Raw genomic sequence first — 25,212 nt, forward strand, 5'->3', positions numbered from 1 at the left:
GCCTCTGTCTCTGGAATGTGTCAAGTAGGCTTGTGAAAAAGAAATTGTACTTCAGATCCTGGATGGGTGTGTCATACTGAATTCTGCATGTTGCACACTTCAAAACACCTCCTGATTTAGCCTTAAAAGTCACCAAACATTGCTGACAAAATGTATGAAGACATGGCAGAACTTTAGGATTCTTGTAGATCTCCAAACAGATTGAACAACTGAGGAAATCTTCACTAATTTCATCGAGGAGAGACTTTGGTGCGACAGGTGCCTGAGCCATGGTGGACAAAATGTTTGAACTGTTATATAACATGAGCACTTTAAGAAAGTGTAAATTTGCAATGTGTATTTTCGTTTTATTGATATTTACAATGTCCTGATGACAAGTCCGGTTAAAAAATTTGAAAATTGTTACCTGCTTAGGGGGCTTTGTTATCAGTGTATCTCCAACATGTGGTTTGATACTGACCCAAATAAATGTGTGACTACAGACGCTGTTCCGTCTTTCTATTCAAAACTGTACATACGACTAGATCAACTATTCAGCTTTGCTGTCAGTTAGTTTCCATAAAATACATGTATTTCCTAAATACAACTACTAGTACATGTCTTTGACTACGAAGAAGGAAGTACAATAATTTAAATAATACAACCACTGGGCTATTCCGTACTTGAGATCACTTGTTTTATTCGTTATGTTGTAAATCTATCATTGATACAATATATGAAATGTATAAACTGTTTTATGAGCGTAATTGTTTTGGTTTAATTTAAATCATATTTTTCATTTCCCAAACAATATGCTCAGGTAGCTATGGTTTTTGAAAACATGTTTAATTAATTCTTCCTAATTCAAACTACTACTTGTTATCAACTCAATGCAGTACTGTGTTTTATAGTGATGTTGATTTCAAGGACAACTGAGTTATTTCATACTTGTTATATTAATTATGTCGTAAATCTACAAGCCATAACAGATATGTACAACAATATATTATTTATATTAGTTAAATGTCTGATAACAAATTTTGTTTTGATTTGTATAAAATAATATTTTCCAATTCATAACAAATATGAGTTGGTAGCTAAAGTTAATGAAAAATACATTCATTTGATTCTTCCTCATTTGAATTAAATTTTTTAACGACTCATTGTAATGTAGTGTTGTGATTGATTGCTTTATTTGGCTATTTGATAATTTAGGTTACTTGTTTTATTAGTTATGTTGTAAATCTATCTGTCAGACCATATAACGAATATACACAAATATATTATGAGTTAAATGTTTAAGAAGAAATTTTGTTTGGGTTTGTAAAAATTGTTTTTTCAATTCCTGAAAAAAATTGGGCAGGTTTATTTTATTCTTCCTTATTTCAATTTGTTATCAATTCAATATAGTGCTGTGTTTGATTGTGTTGTTCACTTCATTTTTTTTCATACTTGTTTTTTAGTTTTGTTGTTAATCTCCCAGACTAAAGGTAGAGATATTTTTAATTTACTTTTTCTTGAAGTAATACACTGCATTGATGATGTAAATAATTTTGTGAAACTTTTACTTAAACTTCTACACTTAATTGTAGAAAATACTACTCAGTAATCATTTATTTATTCAGTCATATTCCGGGTTCAATACATTTGTTTCATTATCAGTATTGTAGAACACAATGCTGAATACTCTTACCATTTTTACCAAATAATTACAAATACTAACATAAACATGTACTCGTTACTGGTAGTGAAGTGGTTAGTTTTTAAAAAAACAGTGTATATTAATCATAAATCTAGTTTATTTAAGCAGGGGAGATGAAACTGGTTCGTTGAGCATTTTTACTGTTTTACTGTTTGAGTGAGAGCTACAGGAGGCTGCACCCACAATCTAGTCCTTACAGTCACCTAAAAAATTATAAATATACATGTACCAGAGCCATAGTTATCTATTGTCTTACAGTTTCACATGATTGGGTCTTTCTTGATACAATACAGGGTACAGTCCCGATAGTCGGATAGTAAATATCATTTAAAATATAGGTGTTTTAACAATAATTTTATGTGGGATGAAATCAATGAAAAAAAAACGTTGTTCAGGCAACAGCAGTATGACAAAGATTGCAATTGACTTATGTTTTTTTCAGTCCCTTCCCCAGATTTTAAACGGCACTAACTGAGAGAACTAGGTTGTGTTTCAGTTGACAGTTCAGGGCTGTATTGAATAACAACATGTCACAATGAGAAGGGTATATTATCAGGTTGTCAAATGAGTATTGCGAAGTATGCACACAAGCAGCGTGGTGTCATATCGACCGGCCCATACCGGGGGTTGTTGTGAACCATACTGTCTGAGTTAGAATCAGACGTCAATAACCTAGAACGTGTCAATGTTTGGGACGTAGTTTACTATTCAGCATTGTGTAAGATTTGAACCTTAACGATACCAGAGCTTCATATTTTGGCTTCTGATTGGCTAGCTAGGACTTATATTTTACACAAGATTATCTCCGTTTCTACCATGAGGCTGAATAAACAGAATATTTAATTGAAGCAGGATTACAAAACTGCAAGCATTTTGGTAGACATTTCAATATATTCTTTCACAAATCATTGAATTTATTTATTTATTTATTCAGTCAACAAATATCCATTGGAAGGTGGAAATAGATGCATATTAACCAAAAACTTTACAATCTAAAAAAAACACAGACACAAATCTAAAAAAAATAAAAGATTATGAAATATACTCATTACATGTACATATTCCTTGAGATAAAAATTACTTGATGCAGATTTTATCTTGAAACAAATATATTTCTCATAATCATACTAGCGTATATAGTTCCACAATAGATTTGGATTATTCTGTTGTTATAATCTAACTGAGATTATCATTCATATTGTCATGGTTTCTGAATAGATTCTGTGTATTTCATTGAAGCAAGATTACAAAACTGGGAGCATTTTAGTAGACATTTTATCATATTTTTTGACAACTCATTGGATTTATTTATTCAATCAACAAATATCCATTAGAATGGTGAAAATAGATAAAATAATTACAAACAAAACAGAAATTGTACAATGTAAAAAACAGATAACAATAAAATTCAAAAGATGTCCATTCCTTGAGATAAAATGACTTAATTATATCTTGAAACAAAAATATTTCTCATAACCATACGCATATATAGCTCCACAATAGATTTGGTTTATTTTGTGGTTATAACGTAACTGAAATTATCACTATTGTCATGGTTTCTGAATAGATTGTTATACAGCTGTAACTTTTAATAATACCCCATATTCGTTTCATCTTTTTGTCATTCCATATAAAGTACACATAAAGTGCGTGTGAAATACATGTTGTTTGATACCATGGCTAATATGAGTGAAATAAACTAAAATAAAATGAATGAAAAATATAACAAAATGAAAATAACAAACTTCTTCGTATGGGTCTATCATCTACCAAAATTCCAGATTTTGAGGATAGATAATCCAAAAATTTATGAAATTGTCAAAGCTGCCCGAAAATATATAGTCATTCTACTCCCTTCTTGCTTAATTTTACCATGCATGAGACATTTTATCCACGTAGATTTCTGGTCAGGTTGAACATGTACTGGTGACATCACAGGAGTATAACTCAGTATCATGGCTACATACACAACAATGTCATGTACTGCTTCACAGGGACTAAGAAATGCCGACCACAGTTAACATGTATAGGGAATAATAAATAACTCTTAATACATAAATTCAAATTTTACAATTTTGCTTCATTCTACAAACACTTTGATGCAATCATTGCCCCTGCTCACTACAGCTACTCTTCCAGCATTGCATGCTACACCCCATGGAGAACTCAGTGCATCATTATCACTGTCAATCCTACAAATGAACTGACCATAGCTGTCATACTTTGTGACCTCATGTAAACTGCTTACATATACATAATCATTCTTATCTATAGCTACTCCTTTGGGACGATTCATTGGACTGTCACCATTGGAGGAAAATTCAAACATAAACTGGTCATCAGAATTGAATACCTGAATACGGTTGTTGTAACAATCTGGTATATACACCAACCCCTTACTATTAATAGCTAGCATACAAGGGCAAATGAACTCTCCCTGCTTGTCTCCGCTATCCCCAAAAGACTTAATATACACACCTCTATGTGTATACTTTCTAATACAATCTCCATTCCATTCACTCACATACACATTCTTATTAACAGGATTAATTGCAATTCCACATGGATTATCAATTTGGGGACATCCGAAACATCTAATTAACTTTTCGTTCACATCACTCACAACTACTTGTCTGTTATTATAATCTAACATAAAGTATTCATTATCATCTGATATTGCTACATCCCATGGTCTGAATGGCTTTGCAAATCGCTCGGTAAATCTGAATGATTGTTTGTAATTTCCGTCTCTGTCATGAATTGTTACTCTGTTGTCCTTGTAATCAGCTGTGACAAAGTCACCATGTTTATTAATTGTTAGTCCCATTGGCCGGTTGAGCTTCCCTTCGCTTCCTGTTGTTCCTACTGTCTGTACTAATCCATTTATAATGTCAATGTATGATGGAGATCTTAATATTTGTTGGTGACCGATTTTCATGGCAATTTGCAGTCTTCCTGCTCTGCTACCTGTTATTACCACATTAAATGTCCCATCTTTATTGCACGTTACATCAGTGTTATCCCACAAGGCATAAGGATTACCTGTTTTCACTTTAACATCTTTACGGGAAATAGTCTTCATTCCTCTGGAATCTCTGGTTGTGATGAGCAGCTTGACGGATTCACCTTTCAGGAGTTGTTTCGGAATGTTTTCAACTGTGCATTTGGATGGACAGACGTCTGATTTGATCACCCCCATCAATGCGTGTGCAGCAAGGTCACTTCCTGGTTGAAACTCGGTGATATCATGAGTGATTGGCGGTTTTATTTCCATAGCAACCATCTCGTTTATGCACTTCATAGTTTCAATCCTGGTAGATAGCAGATGAACAGAATTTCCATGATGCAGCAGTGTTTCTAGATAATAATGCATGCTTACTATGTTGCCATGGTTAAATTGTTTCTCGTCAATGTTCATTTCCACATCTTTTAATCCCATCCGGGCTTTTTTATCTAGGGCATCTATCAACATCTTACCTTCTTTCTGTATCCTCTCTGTCATTTCCTTTGCTCTTGTTATAACTTTCCTCTTTTCTGCCTCACACTGATCTCTGATTTTTGCTCTTGCAGATTCATCTGCTGATTTTCCTGCCTCTGCTTGTTTCTCTTTCACTTTTAACAATCCTAACATTTCCCTCAGTTGTGTTTTATATTTATCTGCTACCTCCTGTAAATCTCTATGCCTATGTGCAGGAATTCTGTGTTTAACTTTAGTACACTTGTAGCAGACAGGTACCTGGCATGTTTCACAGTAGAATTCTAAATCGCTGTCTTTATGGACACTGCAGATAACTTTAGATTGTACTGTTAAATGACCCCTGGATTCTATCTCCTTGTACTTGGCAATTGTAAGCACTTCATGATAACGGAGAGTTGGTATACGTTTATGAACAGTAAAACATCCGTCGCAAATGAACTGAAGACAGTCTACACACCTGTGAGTTGCGATCTTCTCTTGACATACCTCACACACAGGTGGATGGTCAAGGCTCAGCCGTGTCTGGTATGTGTGTAGTAAGCTCGATAAAAACAAGTTGGACTTCAGTTCCTGGATGGGAGTGTCACACTGAATTCTGCATGTAGCGCACTTCAAAACACCTCCAGATTTAGCCTTTAAAGTTACCAGACATTGCTGACAGAATGTATGAAGACATGGTAGAACTGTAGGATTCTTGTAGATATCCAAACAGATGGAACAGCTGAGGAAATCTTCATTAATTTCATCTGGAAGGGATTCTGATGTGACAGGTGCTCTAGCCATGGTTAACAAAGTGTTTCAATCACTTTCAAAACCTGGGCTCCTTAGAAACGTGTTAATTTGCAATGTGCATATTTTTATGATTAGCAGTTAAAGTAACAAGTCCAGTTTAATGTTAAACAAATCGACACCAGCACCAAATTAGGGGGTATTGTTATTCTTTGCATAGAAGGAAGTACAAGAAATTAAATGATACTCAGGAATTCACTTATCTATTAGGTACGTTGTAAATTTGCCAGCCGGACCATATAAAAAAGTTATAAAAATATATTATGAGCTTAAATGTTTGTTTTGCTTTACATGAAATAATATTTTTATTTCCCAAAAAATGTCAGTAGGCAGCTATGGTTCTTGAGAACACATTTGTTTTATTTTTCCTTGCTTCAACTACTATTTTATATCAACTGAATGTAGTACTATGTTTTATTGTGTTGTTGACTCCCAAGACAAATGAGCTATTTCATACTTGAGGTCTTTTGTTTTATTAGTTACATTGTAAATCTGATAAAAAGTAAACAATATAAAAGATATTTTGAACAGACTTCCTCATAAAGTAAGACACTGCGAGTCTGCAAGGCTGATGTAAATTACTTCATGAAATCTGTACTCAAACTCCTACTTTGAATAATAGTAAATAATAATCCGTGATCATCTATTTGTGAATTCAATCGTATCCCGGATACAACACATTTATTATATTTTCAATCCTGTAGAATACAGTGTTGATTACTCTACCCGCTTTTTTCCAAATAATTAAAAATACTAACATATTAAGTTGTACCCGTTACTTGTAGTACTGTTTCTGTTACAGTACATCTGATTTCAAATTCTACCAGGTTTGAAAGAAATGGTCAACATATAACCTGATTCAATGTCATCACAGACTCAATGGGAAGACAAACGCAACTGATCAAGCTTCATTCATTAATTAATGCAATTTTGTAACAACCTTGGTTAAGATCCCACAGGTGCTTGTGTTCGATCGGGCCCCTTGTCACCAGGATAATGAATTATTATTGGGTAATAGTTATTTGTAGTGTTGCTTGAGATCAGTGCACCAGAGTTCAAATCATTCAAGGGTTGAACAACAAAAAAATTTACAACGTAATCTCTACCCACGGTTAGTCTCTTGCAACCCCAATGGAAAGGACACATCAACTGGTCGAAATACATTCACAACATGATGCGCCTATGGCGGGAACCTTTGTTAAGGTACTACAGGTGATTCTGTTCGATCAGTATCTGATGGCTGGAGAATGCATTATATTGTCAAAATATGGTGGTTACATTATTTTGTAACATTTTTGGTTCTGTGGCATGGAATGTACACACTATTTGAAGTTTGCACATTTAATGACATTCAAGTATAACCATTCAATATCCGGAAATGTCACCTGATAGAAACATATTAATAGGAACAATTGTAGAATTTATTTTGATTTAATAAAATTCCCCATTATTGCAGGGTAAGGTTAAAAATTGGAATGACTTAAATACATTAGGTTTAACCCATATTCACTTTCAACGATGGCAGGGTCTCATTGCGGCTATCCCTAAAGACTGGAAAATAATTAGACCAGTTGTTGTGCGGCCTGATCTTCCAATCAGTGTATATGGTCGAAAGCAAATGATTAATCTGTAACCCAAAAATTCAGCCATAATCTCATCTCTTCTTATTTTTTTATTACTCTATCTAGTCAGCCCTTCTTGAAAGACTGGAGGGGGTAGAAACTGGATGGGATTTTTTCTATTCAATGCCATTTCTTGTTACAATTTGCAGTACTCTTCGTGAATTTCAATGGAAATTAAACCATAACATCCTGTACACAAATGCTATGCTGTATCACTTTCAATCACCTTTAGTTATTTCTGACATGTGTACATTTTGCCATAACTTTAGTGAAATTCTGATTCATCTCTTTTGTGACTGTCATGTGGTGCAAGATATTTGGACAAGGTTTTATGATCACTGGGGTCAACTTTTGCAGTGTCCCCAGCCACTTTCGGCAAAACAGATTCTCCTAGGTGATGAAAGTTTCTCGCACCTTTTGAACCATTTAATTATAATCTTTAAAAATGTATCTATACAAGCAAATTTAAGAAAAAAATTGCCATCCTTTGTTGCCATAAAAGCTGAAATTAGTTATATAAGAAAGATAGAAAATATGATTTCTATAAGAAGAAATACCACTTTACTGTTTCTAGAAAAATGGGCCGATTTTGCACCATAAGACGACGTTACTTTGTTTTGGTGGTGTACCCGTTAGTATGTACGGTTTTTTTTTCTTTTTTGTTCTTTTCAAGCCTTTGAGGGAGTATGTACAGACAGTGTCATCTAGTATGTCAATTGTTTCATGCAAATTTTATGATAAAATAAAATATCAAATTTCTTTTTCTTTTGTACAGCAAAGCTTATACTGTATATGATTGTCTATATTTGAATACAAATATGGCAGTTTATTTGTTTACTACACACTAATTGGCTTTTTCTAGTTTCTTTATTTTCTTTTTCCTGTCTGTGTATTTGTAATTTTGAAATGTAATAACATTACTTTAAAAAAAAAAAAAGGTTCCCCATTATTTGGTCATTAGTATTAGTCATGATGGCCGAATAATAGATAAGAGGTAATCTGTGCGAGACCAGGTCTTAATATCTTGTGCAAGATAATCTCTGATTCTGTCATGAAACTGAATAAACATGTATTTGACAAATCGTTGACATTATTTATTTAATCGATTAACATCCATTGAAATGATGAAAACAGATACAACTAAAACAACGAAAAACGAAATAAAAATACAGATACAATATAAAAAACTAAAAAAAAACAATAAATCAAAGTCAAGAAATCTAAGAAATAAAAAGATTATGATTGATGTTTTTGGATTGCCATGTACATGCATTCATTGCTTGCGATAAAAATGACTTAGTCAGTATATTTAATTTAAAAGAAAATTACCGATTTTATCTAGAAAATTAAAGTAATTATCATAAACGGGCTAACATATATAACACCACAATAGAATTAGCTTATTTAGTGGTCATAAGCTAGCTGAGATTATCATTCGTGTTCTGAATAGATCTGTATAGAACATTAACGCCTCTCAGTCACTGCATCACATTTGTGTTTAACATGATCTCATGCAACGTGTATCTGCATAAAATGCATGTAAAATACGTGTTCTTTGATACCATTGCTAAACAATTATGGTTAAAATAAAATAAAATTATATGAAATGAAATAAAATGACGTATGAGTATAAGTAAACCCCAACCAAAACGTTCAAAATTGATTAACATCTTCCCCTTTAACATGGCTAGTGTAAAAAAACTACAAATTATATATATTTTTCTGAGTAAAATCACTGAATAAATTATAAAAAACGAAATAAAATTTGTTTCCAAGGAAACAGTGATATAGTAATTTCACTGCGGCGTTAAGTTGTTAAGTTAAAGTTGGAAATGATTCAGAATACAAACAATTTCATAATTCAGCAATTACGTCAAATACCACAAGCTTTTTAAAACTGAGATTAAACCTTGCATATTAATTAATTGGCTTAAACCTGCATACCATATCTAACCTTAGATTGTTAGTTACCTATCGATATTGATAAGCTAATTTGCATACTAATTAACTCCTAGTACTTTAATTATGTTTTGTTTATATTTAACATTTTATATTTTTTCAAATATATTGTACACACATACTGCTTTTCATGAGTTAATTAATCGTAATCAGTTAATTAATATAATCAATTAGTGTTGGATGTTCTTTGTGGCAGTTTAAAGAAATGAATTGAAGCGGTGTTTGCTTTTTACATGTAAAAACGTATATCTGCAGTACTGTATATACATATTAATTACCTGATTTGCATACTAATAACTTACTAATAACTGTTATCAGTTTTTTAAACATCCCTGGGAGTGTGTTTATGTTAGTTTTGAAACGATCACATTCTATTTTACTATGGTTGTATGGTTTATTTATATGGTGTGCTCCCGAGCTCCTAGTATACTTCAATTGATGTGGTTGGACCGACTTATTGTCTTGCTACTATATTGTATTTATTGTATTTTATTGTGTTTATATGCTTCACTTTTCTAACACTGAGATACACTGATTGTCCCTGTCCACTACAGCTATTCTACCATCATGGCACACTGCTACGCCATGGGGACTATTCAGTCCATCTTTCTCACTATCAATCCTACAAATAAACCCACCATTGCTGTCATGCTTAGTTACTTTATGCTCACTACTAACGTACACATGATCATTCTTATCTATGGCTACTGCCCTGGGATGACTCATTGTGCTGCCACCAGTTGAAGAGAATTCAAACATAAACTGGTCATCAGAATTAAATACCTGAATACGGTGGTTTTTCATATCTGGTATATACACCAATCCTTTACTGTTCGTGGCTAACATGTTTGGTCTATGGAACTCTTTCTGTTTTTTTCCACTTCTTCCAAATGACTTTATATACACGCCACTCTGGGTATACTTTCTAATACAATCTTTATCATACTCACTCACATACACATTCTTATTAACAGGATTAATTGCAATTCCAAATGGGTTATCAATTTCAGAGCTACCAAACTTTCTAATTAACTTTCCATTTTCATCACTCACTACTACTTGTTTGTTACTATCATCTAACATAAAGTATTCATTATCATCTGATATTGCTACATCACATGGACTGAATCGCTTTGCAAACTGATCAGTAAATCTGAATGATTGTCTGTAATTACCATCACTGTCATGAATGGTCACTCTGTTGTTCCATCTATCAGCTGTGACAAAGTCACCATGTTTATTTATGGTTAGTCCCCAAGGATAGCTAAGCTGACCCTCACTTCCTGCTTTTCCCACCAATTGGATGACAGGAATATGGAATGGGGATCCTGGTATATGTTGGTTAGCTATTGTCATGGCAACTTGATGTATTCCCACCATCTTTTTCATTATTGTCACATGAAATGTCCCATCGTTATTGTCTTCAACATCAATGCCTTCCCATGATGCATCAGGATTTTTTGTCTTCACTGTGACATCTTGACGGGGGATGACTTGGTTTCCTTTGGAATCTCTGGTTTTGATGAGCAGCTTGACGGGTACACCTTTCAGAAGTTGTTTCGGAATGTTTTCAACTGTACATTTGGATGGACAGACATCTGATTGAATCACCCCCATCATTGCATGTTCTCTCCATGGATGGAACTCAGTGATATCATGACGATTGAGTGATTTGGTTTCCATAGCAACCATCTCTTTCATGTGCTTCATAGTTTCAGTCCTGGTAGATAGTAGATGAACAGCATTACCATGATGCACCAGTGTTTCTAGATAATGATGTGTGCTGACAATGTTGCCATGGTGAAATTCTCTCTCATTGATACTCATTTCCACATCTTTTAATCCCATCCGGGCTTTTTCGTCTAAGGTTTCGATCAGCATCTTCTCTTCTCTTTTTACTCTCTCTATCATTTCTTTTGCTCTTGTTGCAACTTTCACTTTCTCTGCTTCATAGTGATTTAGGATACCTTCTCTTGTAGATTCAGCAGCTGATTTTAGTTTTTCCACTTGTTTCTCTTTCACTTGTAACTGTCCTAATATTTTCCTCAGTTGTGTTTTATACTCATCTACTACCTGTTGTAAGTCTCGCTGCCTGTGTTCAGGAACTCTGTGTTTAACTATAGTACACTTGTAACAGACAGGTACCTGGCATGTGTCACAGTAGAATTCTAAATGGCTGTCTTTATGGACACTGCAGAAAACTTTGGACTGCTCATTTAGATGACTCTTTGATTCTATCTCTTTGTACTTCTCTAGTGTAAGCACTTCATGAGAACGAAGAGCTAATATGCGTTTATGAATAGTAACACATCCATCGCAATTGAACTGTGGACAGTCTACACACATGTGAGTTGCTGTCTTCTCTTGACATATCTCACACTCTTGTGGATGGTCAGTACTCAGCTGTCTCTGTCGCTGGTATGTGTCAAGTAGGCTTGATAAGAAAAAGTTGGACTTCAGTTCCTGGATGGGAGTGTCACACTGAATTCTGCATGTTGCACACTTCAAAACACCTCCAGATTTAGCCTTAAAAGTCACCAAACATTGCTGACAGAATGTATGAAGACATGGTAGAACTTTAGGATTCTTGTAGATCTCCAAACAGATTGAACAGCTAAGGAAATCTTCACTAATGTCACCGAGAAAGGAATTCGATGTGGCAGGTGCTCCAGCCATGTTGGACAATAAGTTTCAACTACTGTCGGATACTGAGTTGCTTAGGAAAGTTTGAATATGCAGGCGTATTTCTTTATTGGTATTTGCATTGGCCAGGGTACAAGAATGACAAACTATATGGCTTCATAAAACTGTCACGGGCCTAATGGGTATTGTTATAAGTGTAACCCCAACATATGATTTGATGGCAAATATCTTGCATGACTGACCTAAATAACAGGGTGACTACTGACCCTATTCTACATTTCGATATACAAGAATGTACAGACAACTGGAACAACTGTTTTAGCTTTGCTCACAGTTAAGTTAGCTTTCATTATGAACACGTTTTTCCCTATTTTAACTAAGGGCTTGTGTTTGACAACATAGAAGGAAGTACACGAAATTAAAAACAATACAATAGAACTATTTGAATTACGAGGTCACTTGTTTTATCAGTGATGTTGTAACCCTACCAGCCAGACCGTAAAAAATGTATACACATATATCATAAAATTAAATGTTTAATAACAAATTTTGGGTTTGTTTGCATGATAGTATATTTCTTAATCAAAATTACGGGTTCAAAGAGTTAAATGTCAATTACCAATTAATTTTCTCTCTATTGTCATCAATGAAAGTGGTAGTCCATGGTAGTATTTTTCATAGAAATACTAGATTTGAATTTGTTAAATGAAGCTGGATTTAACCAATGAAACTCACATACGCTATAGTGCAAGTAAACAACTAGCCCGCCATTTTAATGACCCTTGACCCTATCTCAATACTGCCACTAGATGGCGCTATAATTCATAACACATACAGCATATACTATTACCTGGATATGACACTTGTGTGTTCATGACGTAATTATATTAAACCTGCTTGTTTGGCCTTTACACAGTTTATGGGAAAAGATTTGTCCCTCTGGCTAAAAACAAAAGATACACACACCATCCTGCTAGAGGGCAGACTAGTGTATAGATGGCCTAATTCCTATGTTCCAAGCGAACAGTGAGCAAAGTGCAGTTGTTTGCAATTTGATTAACCATATTATTAAGAAAGATGCCAAAAATATTTTTTTTTTATAATTTCACTGCTCATTCAAAATGGCCCTCTTACATTCCAGGTCAAGTTTTGTTTACCATTTTTTAGAAAAAGAACAAGAAATGAAAGATTTCAACCAGAACGAATATATAATTATTTTTGAGAAAATACGAATATACGCAAACACAATCTCTGTATTTTCACATTAAATACGCAAATTTTCATTTACTGCGAGAAATTGTGATTCAATGTTTACCTTTTCTTTATAGATCAATATCGAAATGCTGATCTTTCCTGATGTTGAGATACCATTCAAAAAACCACAGGGAGCCCAGGAACTATAATCAACTGAATGCACTCCTTAAAAGCGGGGGGGGGGATTATCGGCTGGTATCTCGTGTAAGAAATAGACAAGACTGGTTACGAACCAGTTGAGCGAGCCTAAGCGAGCCGTAACCTCGGTGTGATTCGTAACCAGTCTTATGATTGGTTGTTGACAAATTTTGAACAGGTTACGCCTCCAACTGAGCTGTGCGTTCGGGCCAACCGTTAATTATTCATAAATGGAGTAAATTTGTGTAGTTTTCTTGATTTATTCTGCAGATATAGGTCAAATATAAGTAAAGCTTTGGCAAAATTTGAAAGAGCAACTAATATTCTTCAACCTGGTATTTATTTTTATTTTTCATTCTGTTCGTGTTTTTTCCAGTTTAAAAAATATGAGCTCTCTGGAGCCTTCATCCCTGGTCTATTTCTTACACGAGACACCAGCCCCGACTCCCCCCCCCCTCCCCCCCCCCCGGCCTAGGGTAGTGTATGGCAGCGGTTGTTGCAAGGGGCCTACAGCGGGCGCATCAACTCTGTGAGTTTATTCCTGGAGGCCTATCTTCGGTGGCAGAGCTACGTCACAAGACGCTCCACGTTGCTACGACGCGCACCACTGTACATGCATTTCTATGGGCTCTGTGCGCGCTGCTGTGGAACGCCGGTCGAGCCGGTGAAAATTCGAAAAAACAACATAAACTCAACTTTGAAGTAATCCCAAACAACCAAATTTATATATGTTACACACGTAGGGCTAATCTTGTTACACTGTTCAGGGGACTCTCAACAGTTATCCCAAAGTACCGTTTTCTGTGAGTTTTGGGCCTTTGTTTTCACCGCCGCAGGTTGCCAGGCAGTGAAAATGCCCGAATGTCCGCCCCGAGAATTGCAGACATTAGAATTTTAAAGGGGGCCTATTTGCCTCCTGCGCGGCCCCGTTTTAGAAGGTGAAAAACACCCCCTTTCCCCGCTAAATTTGAAACGCACATGGGGTAGTAACGGCATATAGAGTGACCCCCCCCCCCGTCTCATGTTGTTTTTAGAATCAATATAATTTCAAACAAATGAAATGCATTATGCACCCCCCCCTCTTCATAGAAAGCTCATGAAAGATCCTACAAAATCATATTTATTAAATAAGTGCAAGTTTCACTTTTTTCAAACATTGGTAAAGAACAACGACTTTGTAACGCTATGGGAAGTGCGCCCTCACATCAGGACAATAATTTCTCGTATCACACCTAGTCCAGTGTGCCTGGTTTTCATCAATCAATGTTGTGAGTTTGAAGTCACGGCATGGTAAAAATTGTAATTACACTTATAAAGTGCTGTAGAATACTTTACTTTCGCTTGGAATTTATTTTCGCTATTTTCGCTGAAGAGATGATTCCGTGAAAAAAAAATCCAGCGAATATACTTTTTTTTTTATATTACACATTGAACTCATCAAAAATCAGTGAAAGTAAATTACATTCAAAATGCCCAAAAATTAATTCCAGCGAAAATAAAGTATTCCACAGTATATGATAAAACTTTTATGGACTAGATACATATTTTGCTGCCCTTGATTCTGCAGTGCAGCTTACGACGACCGCACAACCTCAGACTGCAGAAGCCATATCCAGTCCATTAAAATTAGTATAATCATTACTTTTATACTGACTAGCACTCTCAAACACAGCTTTATTCATCGGTCGGATCCACAGAATGTTATGGCTGGCGGTAGGGCGTCAATGTTCACTCATCAAATGTTTCAAACTGTACACACTGAATGCAGATGTTTATAAATATATGCACAAAACGTTTTCTGGTGCAAATGCTGGGAGGTCATCAATACTTCTTAAGCTGGCCTAGAATCCAAATGTTTTCCACTGTATGTTTCATAATACGGTATTTAAAGAAATCTGTTTAAATATATTAAAACCAACATATCTATTTTTTTTTACTTTTCTTACAAAAATTAATATTTACAAGTTTCATAAAGGTAAAGACAATGGATTTTTCAAATTACGATCCTGAATTCATCGGTTGCTATGCTACTTAGCAGGTGCAAATGTTGCTAGCATGTTGATGGATTTGCTCGCGTTCATTGTTGAACAGTAATCTGAAAATGGTTGTCAATGATGAATTCAGTCTATTAGTTGTCTAAAAACTGACTTCTGAAAAGAAAAATAAATTTTGGAAGGACAACTTTTTTTAACCTCAATTTTGGAACAAATTGAAATACAATACAATGAGAAATCTTAAAGGGGAGCAGAGGTGTGGCTTTTGACACTCTGTACATGAAATTTGAGATCTATGAATGAATTCTGTCGATAAAAACAACTTGTATGTGCTGCGAAATGCCCTAAATATCGGGTATAAAACGGGCTGTGAAGCAGACGACAAACGTCCGCTTTTCCTGGCGCCATTTCGCCAGTCAAATGGCGTCATCAGTGAACACTGATAATTGAACCCATTCATGCTAGTATGTCAATCCCATAGAAATGCTACTATGAAAGACCTTGTTAACTGACTACTTAAAAGTTGAAACATGGCGAAATGTTTAATAACAAATTTTATTTGGATTTGCATAAATATTTTTTCTTCAATACCTAAAAAATCTGGGTAGGTAGCTATAGTTACGCATTTATTTTGTTTCTTCCTTTTCATCTACAACTTTTTTCTACTCATTATAGTGCTGTGTTTTATTGTGTTGTTCACTCCCATGACACTGAGTTATTTCATACTTGAGATCACTTGTTATATTAGTTATGTGGTAAATATACTAGCCATAAAAGATATTTTCAACAATAAATTATGAGTTAAATGTATAATAACAACTGTACGCAAAACTCTGTTTTATTGAGCTATTTGTTAATTGAGGTTACTTTTATTGGTTATGTTGTAAATCTATCAGCCATATAACAAATGAACAAAAAACAGTCGTCACCTGCGCATAGCGTGTCATTGTTTATAAACAAGCGTCTACCCATGAGCCATTGCGTTTTTAGCGTGCGTTACTGTCGTCGCTTGGTGACGCCCCTCCCGCTTTAACTAGGGTTTGTAAAAATATTTTGTTTTAAATTCCTAAACATAAGGGCAGGTTCATTTTTTCTTCTTTATTTCAACTACTATTATTTATCAATATAGTACAGTGTTTGATTGTGTCGTTTGCTTCCACAAAAAATGTTTCATACTTGCTTTATTAGTTATGCTGTTAATCATGAAGCAAGACACTGCAATGTTTATATAAATAATTTTGTGAAACCTTTAATTAAACTTCTATACTATCACTACGACTCGGTAATCATTTTTGGCGTTGCTTTAGACAGTACATCCAATTCAAATGCTGTCTTTGGCTGAACACCATGCAGGATCAACCCCTAACCTAGGGTAGTTTATCACTGTGACAGCCTTAATTAGAAGGCTAAAGCAACTGGTCGAAATAGATTCAAAAATGAATGCGATTTTGCCGGATAATGCATGATTTTGCCATTATGACCGAAAGATGGTCTCACAACCTAGTCAGATGTTTGGTTCTGTGGAAAAATGTCAAACCCTCTGTCACAGTGTAAGGCCTGCTTGTCGCAATTGAGAGGGCCACCCACAGAACTCACACTGGACAGGGGTTCTTTTATTACTACATCGGGGGTAGACAAGGCATTAGTACTGGATTGTTGTGTTGCAGAAGCCATTGACTGTCGTCCATTATTACATTCTGGGACTGTGGGTTATCGCCAATGCACACTTCCCTAAGCAATCCCCTATTTTAGTGACTTTATTCATTGTATTTTCTGTGCTTTATTTCTTGTAATTAATTTGAGAGGTATTAAAGCCAGGAGTTTTAACTCGATATTTTGGTGTATGTGTATTTTATTTCCAGTACTATTGTCTTGTCTACCTCATTGTAGCAGTGAAAGTACCCCCTGTCCAGTGTGAGTTATGTCGCTGGCCCTCTAAATTGTGATAAGCAGGCCTTACACTGTGACACCCTCATTTAAACCGTTAATAACTAAGTCTTATTTCAACTACTACATTTTACCAACTCACTAGTGCTGTGTTTTATTGTGTTGTGGACTCCCACGACAACAGATATTTCAAGCACGCAGTCACTTGTTTTATTAACTTGTGGTAAAACTACTACAAGGCTAACTATAAGAAATGTGAAGATGTTTTGAACTGAAAGATTTAATTAAACTTAATTGTTGAAAATACTACATCAACTACTCCGTAATCATTTATGTATTCAGTCATACTCCAGTTCATCACGTTTGTTTTATTTTTTTGTTACTGGTCGTGGGCGTTGCTTTGATTTTTAACCCGCCCTCCAGTGATCCTCCTCAATTTCAATTGTGAATTCCCCTCTTTGGTTCTATAATAGCTGTTTTGAGGGACATACTGAATTATATTGGGATGTTAGATTTAGGGCTCAGGTTAGGGGTGAGGGACTTTAAGGAACTTGTTCTACCTGAGTTAGTGTGTCACAGACGCAATCGAAAGACCAAAACAACTGGCCATTGGGGAACTTCAGTTAAGGTCCCGCCGGTGCTTCTGTTCGATCGGTCCCCTTGGTGCCATGATAATGCATTATATTGTCATTATGACAGGAAGACGGTTACACAACCATGTCACAGTTTTGGTTTTGTGGAAAGATGCACGATACGCCAGTACCCGTGTTTGCACATAGAAAAGAGTGATAATCAATATCAAGAAATGTAACCTGGCGCAAACATATTAGTAGAACAAATTGTGGGATTTATTTTGACTTAATAAAATTCCCCTCTCAAAATTTGCATTCTTTGAAGTACTAAAATAATAAGAAAATAAAATAGACAATGAACTTGAAATATGACATACTTCGGCCAAAAACCTAAAATTATTTATTACTTATTAACAGTGATATGAAAGAAGCACCAAACATCATGGTTATGTTATCTTCAGTTTTCCAGGATAATGTGCTTTGTATTTCTCTGTGTTTTGCCGTTTGCCACTTCAAATACATCCTGGAGTTCAGAGTTAGTACCAATTAGGGTGATGCTAATTGACCACATTCCTATAAATTTGCCATTATTTGGTAAAATTTCAAATGAGAGCGTCCCAACATTGCCCTAAAAAACGAAAGTGTAGGTACGTATTATGCATATTACCAGAGTGCCTAATCTTATAAGTTAAGTAGCAGCTCATACTAATATAATACAGACTAGCAGCGCCTACTGTTGTATGTGTTAATTGGTGATTGCTCTCGTTTAATAAGGTTTACCTGAAGATTTCCGAACACACCCACATTTACCTGCTTTGTGTGTTTCCGTATTGTTATTTTTTATTCTAGTGCCGAACGCACAGGCGCATACTTTCAGATCAAGCTGGAAATGAAATCTGTCTACGATATATATGAAATACATAATGAGCTAATTATAGTAAAATGTCTGAATATTTTTACCAGTATTTGTCGAACTCTCTATAAAGGTCAAATAACGATGTTGGCATCGACAGTGTTCCTTTGTGTGACGCTTCAGAGTTTAATAAGACAATGAAAACTTGATATGCTCACGTAACTATGCTATTATAGTCATTAAATATTCAGTAGGAAGCTAATATTTTAAAGAAGCATATGTTTTAAGTATCTCTATTATCGTTTTTTGTATAAATACAGAAACATGGAGAATAAACATAGGAATAACATGTTTTGTCGCACTTGTGGAGATTATTTAACCAGGTAAAAATGAAAAAGAAAATGAACTACAACCCAATTAATACTACTCCCTGTGTTTATCTCGCAGTATCTTGCATTATTCGATTATTTTGTTATAGTTGCGTTAGTTCGATCGATCACACGCATCAGACCCAAGGAAAATACGTGTTGCTTGTCTGTAATAGATTAACAATCAAAGCAGAGTGGCGAAGTCCTGTCCTGGTATCACTGGAAATGTACATATCAAAATAAGCTAGTTGTTTAACCTATGGCTAACCTTACAACGGTGCACAGTCTCTGTGAGCTGTGTAATTTATGTAAAATAAACCGACTTGACATCAATACAGTGTATGTAAATCATAAATCTAGTTCACGTTAAGATTGTTCAGGTAGGGAGGTGACAACTGATTCGTTGAGCATTTTAACTGTTATTTACGTGAGATGTAGGGAGGCTGCACCCGAAATCTAGTCTGTCCCAACCCGTCTGAACAATTAAAAATGATGGTCGAATAGTAAATTCAGACTAATATAATACAGACTAGCAATGCCTACAGTTGTATGTGTTAATTGGTGATTGCACTCGTTTAATAAGGTTTACCTGAAGATTTCCGAACACACCCACATTTACCTGCTTCGTGTATTTTCGTATTGTTATTCTATTGCCGAACGCACAAGCGCATACTTTCAGATCAAGCCGGAAATGAAATCTATCTACGATATATATGAACACATAATGAGCAAATTATAGTAAAATTATTAACTATTTTCACTTTTCCTAGTATTTGTCGAACTTTTTCTATAAAGGTCAAATAGAGGTGTTGGCGTCGACAGTGTTCTTTTGTTCGGACGCCTCATAGTTTTATGGGACAATGAAAACTTGATATGCTCAGGCAACTATGCTATTATAGTCATTAAATATTCAGTAGGAAGCTGATATTTTAAATATCTCTATTCTCGTTTTTTTTGTATAAATACAGAAACATGGAGAATAAACATAGGAATAACAACGATGCACAATCTCCGTGATCTGTGGTAAGAACTTATGTAAAATAAAACGTTTTGACGACTTTGCATCAATACAGTGTATGTAAATTATAGATCTAGTCCATGTTAAGCTTGCTAAGGTAAGGAAGTGACAACTGATTCGTAGAGCATTTTAACTGTTGTTTACGTGAGAGGTAGGGAGGCTGCACCCGAAATCTAGTCTGTCCCAACCCGTCTGAACAATTAAAAATGTACCTTGACCCTAATGTTGTATTACAGATTTACGGCATTTGGTCATTGTTGGTAGATTACGGTCCTGATGGTCGAATAGTAAATAAGGATAATCTATGGGGGACCAGGTCTTGCACAAGATACTAGTAATCTACGTTTCTGTCCTGAAACTGAGTAAACTGGATTGCGTAATTAACTGTTTCGAGATTACAGACATTCACTTTGTGATTAAAGCAATACATATATATTCTGTATTTGACAAGTTGTTGAATTTATTTTTTACTTAATTAAGTAAGTAACATCAATTCGAATGGTGAAAATAGATAAAAATGCATAAAAACAAAAGACAATGCAGAAGTTGAACAATGTAAAAAACAACACAGATAACAATAAAATTCCAAATTTAAGACCGTAAATCTCACAATTTATAAGAATATGGATGATGTCCATGCACATGTATGAATTGCTTACGATAAAAATGACTTGGTCATACCATTAACTTAAAAAAATTGGATTTTATCTTTTATTTCCATCTTTCTTATAGCCATTTCTTTCTATTCAGTGACCATAAACCTAATCTAACATTCACTCGTCACCAACACATAAGTAACATGCATGTATCAATATAGCAATAAACAACCCCTGGAGTTTACTTATGTTAGTTTTGAGTAGATAAAAGCTATTAATTTGCAAAATTTACAATTACATAATACATAGGAGCACATTCCATTCAGCTATGGTTGTATTTATTTTGATCTTAGTTTTTCATACTTAGTTTCAAAAAGACAAAATTACATCACCTGATTTAACTGTGTTCTGTATTTCCATTTCACAGTGTATGGTTGCAGAAGTTGTCTGCGCCCTCTTTATATCATTGGAAATCAATTAAAAGTTGCTTGAAAACAAATTATTTCACTCTACAAATACTTTGATGCACCGAATGCTATCATCCACTACAGCTATTCTACAATCATTAGAAACTGCTACACCCCATGGATTGTTCAGTCCGTCCTTGTCTCTATCAATCCTACACAAATACTGACCATGGATGTCATGCTTAGTGACTTCATGAATACTACTTATATATACATAATCATTCTTATCTATTGCCACTGCCTTGGGACAACTCATTGTACTGTCACCAGATGTAGTGAATTCAAACATAAACTGGTCATCAGAATTGAATACCTGGATACGGTCGTTGAGCAAATCTGGCACATACACCAACCCTTTACTGTTAATAGCTAGCATACAAGGTCCACTGAACTCGCCCTGCATTTCTCCTATTCCTCCAAACGAATTTATATACACGCCACCCTGGGTATACTTTCTAATACAATCTTCACGATACTCACTTACATACACGTTCTTATTAACAGGATTAATTGCAATTCCGCGTGGAGTATTAATTTCAGATCTACCAAACTTTCTAATAAACCCTCCATACTCATCACACACAACTACTTGCTTGTTACTATCATCCAACATATAGTATTCATTATCATCTGATATTGCTACATCACATGGACTGAATGGCTTTGCAAACTGATCAGTAAATCTTAATGATTGTTTATAATTTCCGTCTCTGTCATGAATGGTTACTCTGTTGTTTCTTCCGTCAGTTGTGACAAAGTCACCATGTTTATTTATGGCTAGGCCCCGTGGATAACTGCTCTGTTCGTCTTTTCTCACTGTCTTTACCGATTTCATGACAGGAATATGGAATGGCGATCCGGGAATATGTTCGTTCCCGATCGCAATGGCAATTTGATGTGTTTCTACCATATTTCCTACTATCGTCACATGAAAAGTCCCATCATTATTGTCTGTTACATCAATGTCTTCCCATGATGCTCCAGGATTTATTGACTTCACTGTGACATCTTGACGGGGAATGACTTGTTTTCCTTTGGAATCTCTGGTTGTGATGATCAGCTTGACGGGTAAACCTTTCAGGATTTTTTTCGGAATGTTTTTAACTGTGCATTTGGATGGACAGACGTCTGATTTGTTCACCCCCATCAATGCGTGTGCAGCAAGGTCACTTCCTGGATGGAACTCAGCGATATCATTACTGATTGGTGGTTTGGTTTCCATAGTAATCATCTTTTGTATGTGCTTCATAGTTTCAGTTCTTGTAGATAGTAGATGAACAGAATTCCCATGATGCACCAGTTTTTCTAGATAATGATGTGTGCTGACTATGTTGCCATGTTGAAATTCTATCTCATTGATGTTCATTTCCATATCTTTCAATCCTATCTGGGCTTTTTCGTCTAAGTCATCTATCAGCTTCTTCGCATCTCTCTTTACTCTCTCTATCATGACCTTTGCTCTTGTTACAACTTTCTGTTTCTCTGCCTCACACTGATTTTGAATTTCTTCTCTTGTAGATATAACAACGGATTTTTCTACTTCAACTTGTTCCTCTTTCACTTTTAACTGTCCTAACATTTCCCTCAGTTGTGTTTTATACTTATCTGCTACCTCCTGCAAGTTTCTATGGTTGTGTTCAGGAACTCTGTGTTCAACTATAGTACACTTGTAGCAGACAGGTACCTGGCATGATTCACAATAGAATTCTAAATGGCTGTCTTTATGGACACTACAGAACACTTTGGACTGCACCATTAGATGACCCCTAGATTCTATCTCTTTGTACTTCTCAAGTGTTAGTACCTCGTGAGAACGGAGAGTTGGGACGCGTTCATGAATAGTAACACATCCATCACAATTAAATTGAGAACAGTCTACACACCTGTGAGTTGCTGTCTTCTCTTGACATATCTCACACTCTTGTGGATGGTCAGTACTCAGCGGTCTCTGTCGCCGGTATGTGTCAAGTAGGCTTGATAAGAAAAAGTTGGATTTCAGTTCCTGGATGGGAGTGTCACACTGAATTCTGCATGTTGCACACTTCAAAACACCTCCTGATTTAGCCTTAGAAGTCACCAAACATTGCTGACAGTATGTATGAAAACATGGTAGAACTTTAGGATTCTTGTAGATCTCCAAACAGATTGAACAACTGAGGAAATCTTCACTAATTTCATCGAGGAGAGACTTTGGTGCGACAGGTGCCTGAGCCATGGTGGACAAAATGTTTGAACTGTTATAAAACATGAGCACTTTAAGAAAGTGTAAATTTGCAATGTGTATTTTCGTTGTATTGATATTTACAATGTCCTGATGACAAGTCCGGTTAAAAGTTTTGAAAATTGTTACCTGCTTAGGGGGCTTTGTTATCAGTGTATCTCCAACATGTGGTTTGATACTGACCCAAATAAATGTGTGACTACAGACGTTGTTCCGCCTTTCTAATCAAAACTGTAACTATTTAGCTTTGCTGTCAGTTAGTTTCCATAAAATACATGTATTTCCTAAATACAACTACTAGTACATGTCTTTGTCTACGAAGAAGGAAGTACAATAATTTAAATAATACAACCACTGGGCTATTCCGTACTTGAGATCACTTGTTTTATTCGTTATGTTGTAAATCTACCATTGATACAATATATGAAATGTATAAACTGTTTTATGAGCTTAATTGTTTTGGTTTAATTTAAATCATATTTTTCATTTCCCAAACAATATGCTCAGGTAGTTATGGTTTTTGAAAACATGTTTAATTAATTCTTCCTAATTCAAACTACTACTTGTTATCAACTCAACGCAGTACTGTGTTTTATAGTGATGTTGATTTCAAGGACAACTGAGTTATTTCATTTTTGTTATATTAATTATGTCGTAAATCTACAAGCCATAACAGATATGTACAACAATATATTATTTATATTAGTTAAATGTCTGATAACAAATTTTGTTTTGATTTGTATAAAATAATATTTTCCAATTCATAACAAATATGAGTTGGTAGCTAAAGTTAATGAAAAATACATTTATTTGATTCTTCCTCATTTGAATTAAATTTTTTAACGACTCAATGTAATGTAGTGTTGTGATTGATTGCTTTATTTGGCTATTTGATAATTTAGGTTACTTGTTTTATTAGTTATGTTGTAAATCTATCAGTCAGACCATATAACGAATATACACAAATATATTATGAGTTAAATGTTTAAGAAGAAATTTTGTTTGGGTTTGTAAAAATTGTTTTTTCAATTCCTGAAAAAAATTGGGCAGGTTTATTTTATTCTTCCTTATTTCAATTTGTTATCAATTCAATATAGTGCTGTGTTTGATTGTGTTGTTCACTTCATTTTTTTTCATACTTTTTTTTTAGTTTTGTTGTTAATCTCCCAGACTAAAGGTAGAGATATTTTTAATTTACTTTTTCTTGAAGTAATACACTGCATTGATGATGTAAATAATTTTGTGAAACTTTTACTTAAACTTCTACACTTAATTGTAGAAAATACTACTCAGTAATCATTTATTTATTCAGTCATATTCCGGGTTCAATACATTTGTTTCATTATCAGTATTGTAGAACACAATGCTGAATACTCTTACCATTTTTACCAAATAATTACAAATACTAACATAAACATGTACTCGTTACTGGTAGTGAAGTGGTTAGTTTTTAAAAAAACAGTGTATATTAATCATAAATCTAGTTTATTTAAGCAGGGGAGATGAAACTGGTTCGTTGAGCATTTTCACTGTTTTACTGTTTGAGTGAGAGCTACAGGAGGCTGCACCCACAATCTAGTCCTTACAGTCACCTAAAAAATTATAAATATACATGTACCAGAGCCATAGTTATCTATTGTCTTACAGATTCACATGATTGGGTCTTTCTTGA

At 34.8% G+C, this 25,212-nt stretch overlaps 3 protein-coding genes across 3 annotated transcripts; all 3 read right to left on the minus strand.

The window, feature by feature from the left end:
• Positions 1-3,761: 3,761 nt before the first annotated feature.
• Positions 3,762-5,942, minus strand: LOC146730092 (E3 ubiquitin-protein ligase TRIM45-like). The gene has a single exon (XM_085494414.1). The coding sequence runs from the start codon at positions 5,940-5,942 to the stop codon at positions 3,762-3,764; it is 2,181 nt and encodes a 726-aa protein (XP_085350540.1).
• A 4,094-nt stretch (positions 5,943-10,036) lies between these two features.
• On the minus strand, positions 10,037-12,205 carry LOC100376121 (E3 ubiquitin-protein ligase TRIM71-like). The gene has a single exon (XM_006818821.2). It carries the CDS (start codon positions 12,203-12,205, stop codon positions 10,037-10,039), a length of 2,169 nt encoding a protein of 722 aa, XP_006818884.1.
• A 9,151-nt stretch (positions 12,206-21,356) lies between these two features.
• On the minus strand, positions 21,357-23,534 carry LOC146730093 (E3 ubiquitin-protein ligase TRIM45-like). The gene has a single exon (XM_085494415.1). The coding sequence runs from the start codon at positions 23,532-23,534 to the stop codon at positions 21,357-21,359; it is 2,178 nt and encodes a 725-aa protein (XP_085350541.1).
• Positions 23,535-25,212: the final 1,678 nt, after the last annotated feature.

This window comes from Saccoglossus kowalevskii, chromosome 20 (assembly GCF_978046115.1).
Source record: "Saccoglossus kowalevskii chromosome 20, keSacKowa6.1, whole genome shotgun sequence".
Taxonomy (NCBI): Eukaryota; Metazoa; Hemichordata; class Enteropneusta; family Harrimaniidae; genus Saccoglossus; species Saccoglossus kowalevskii.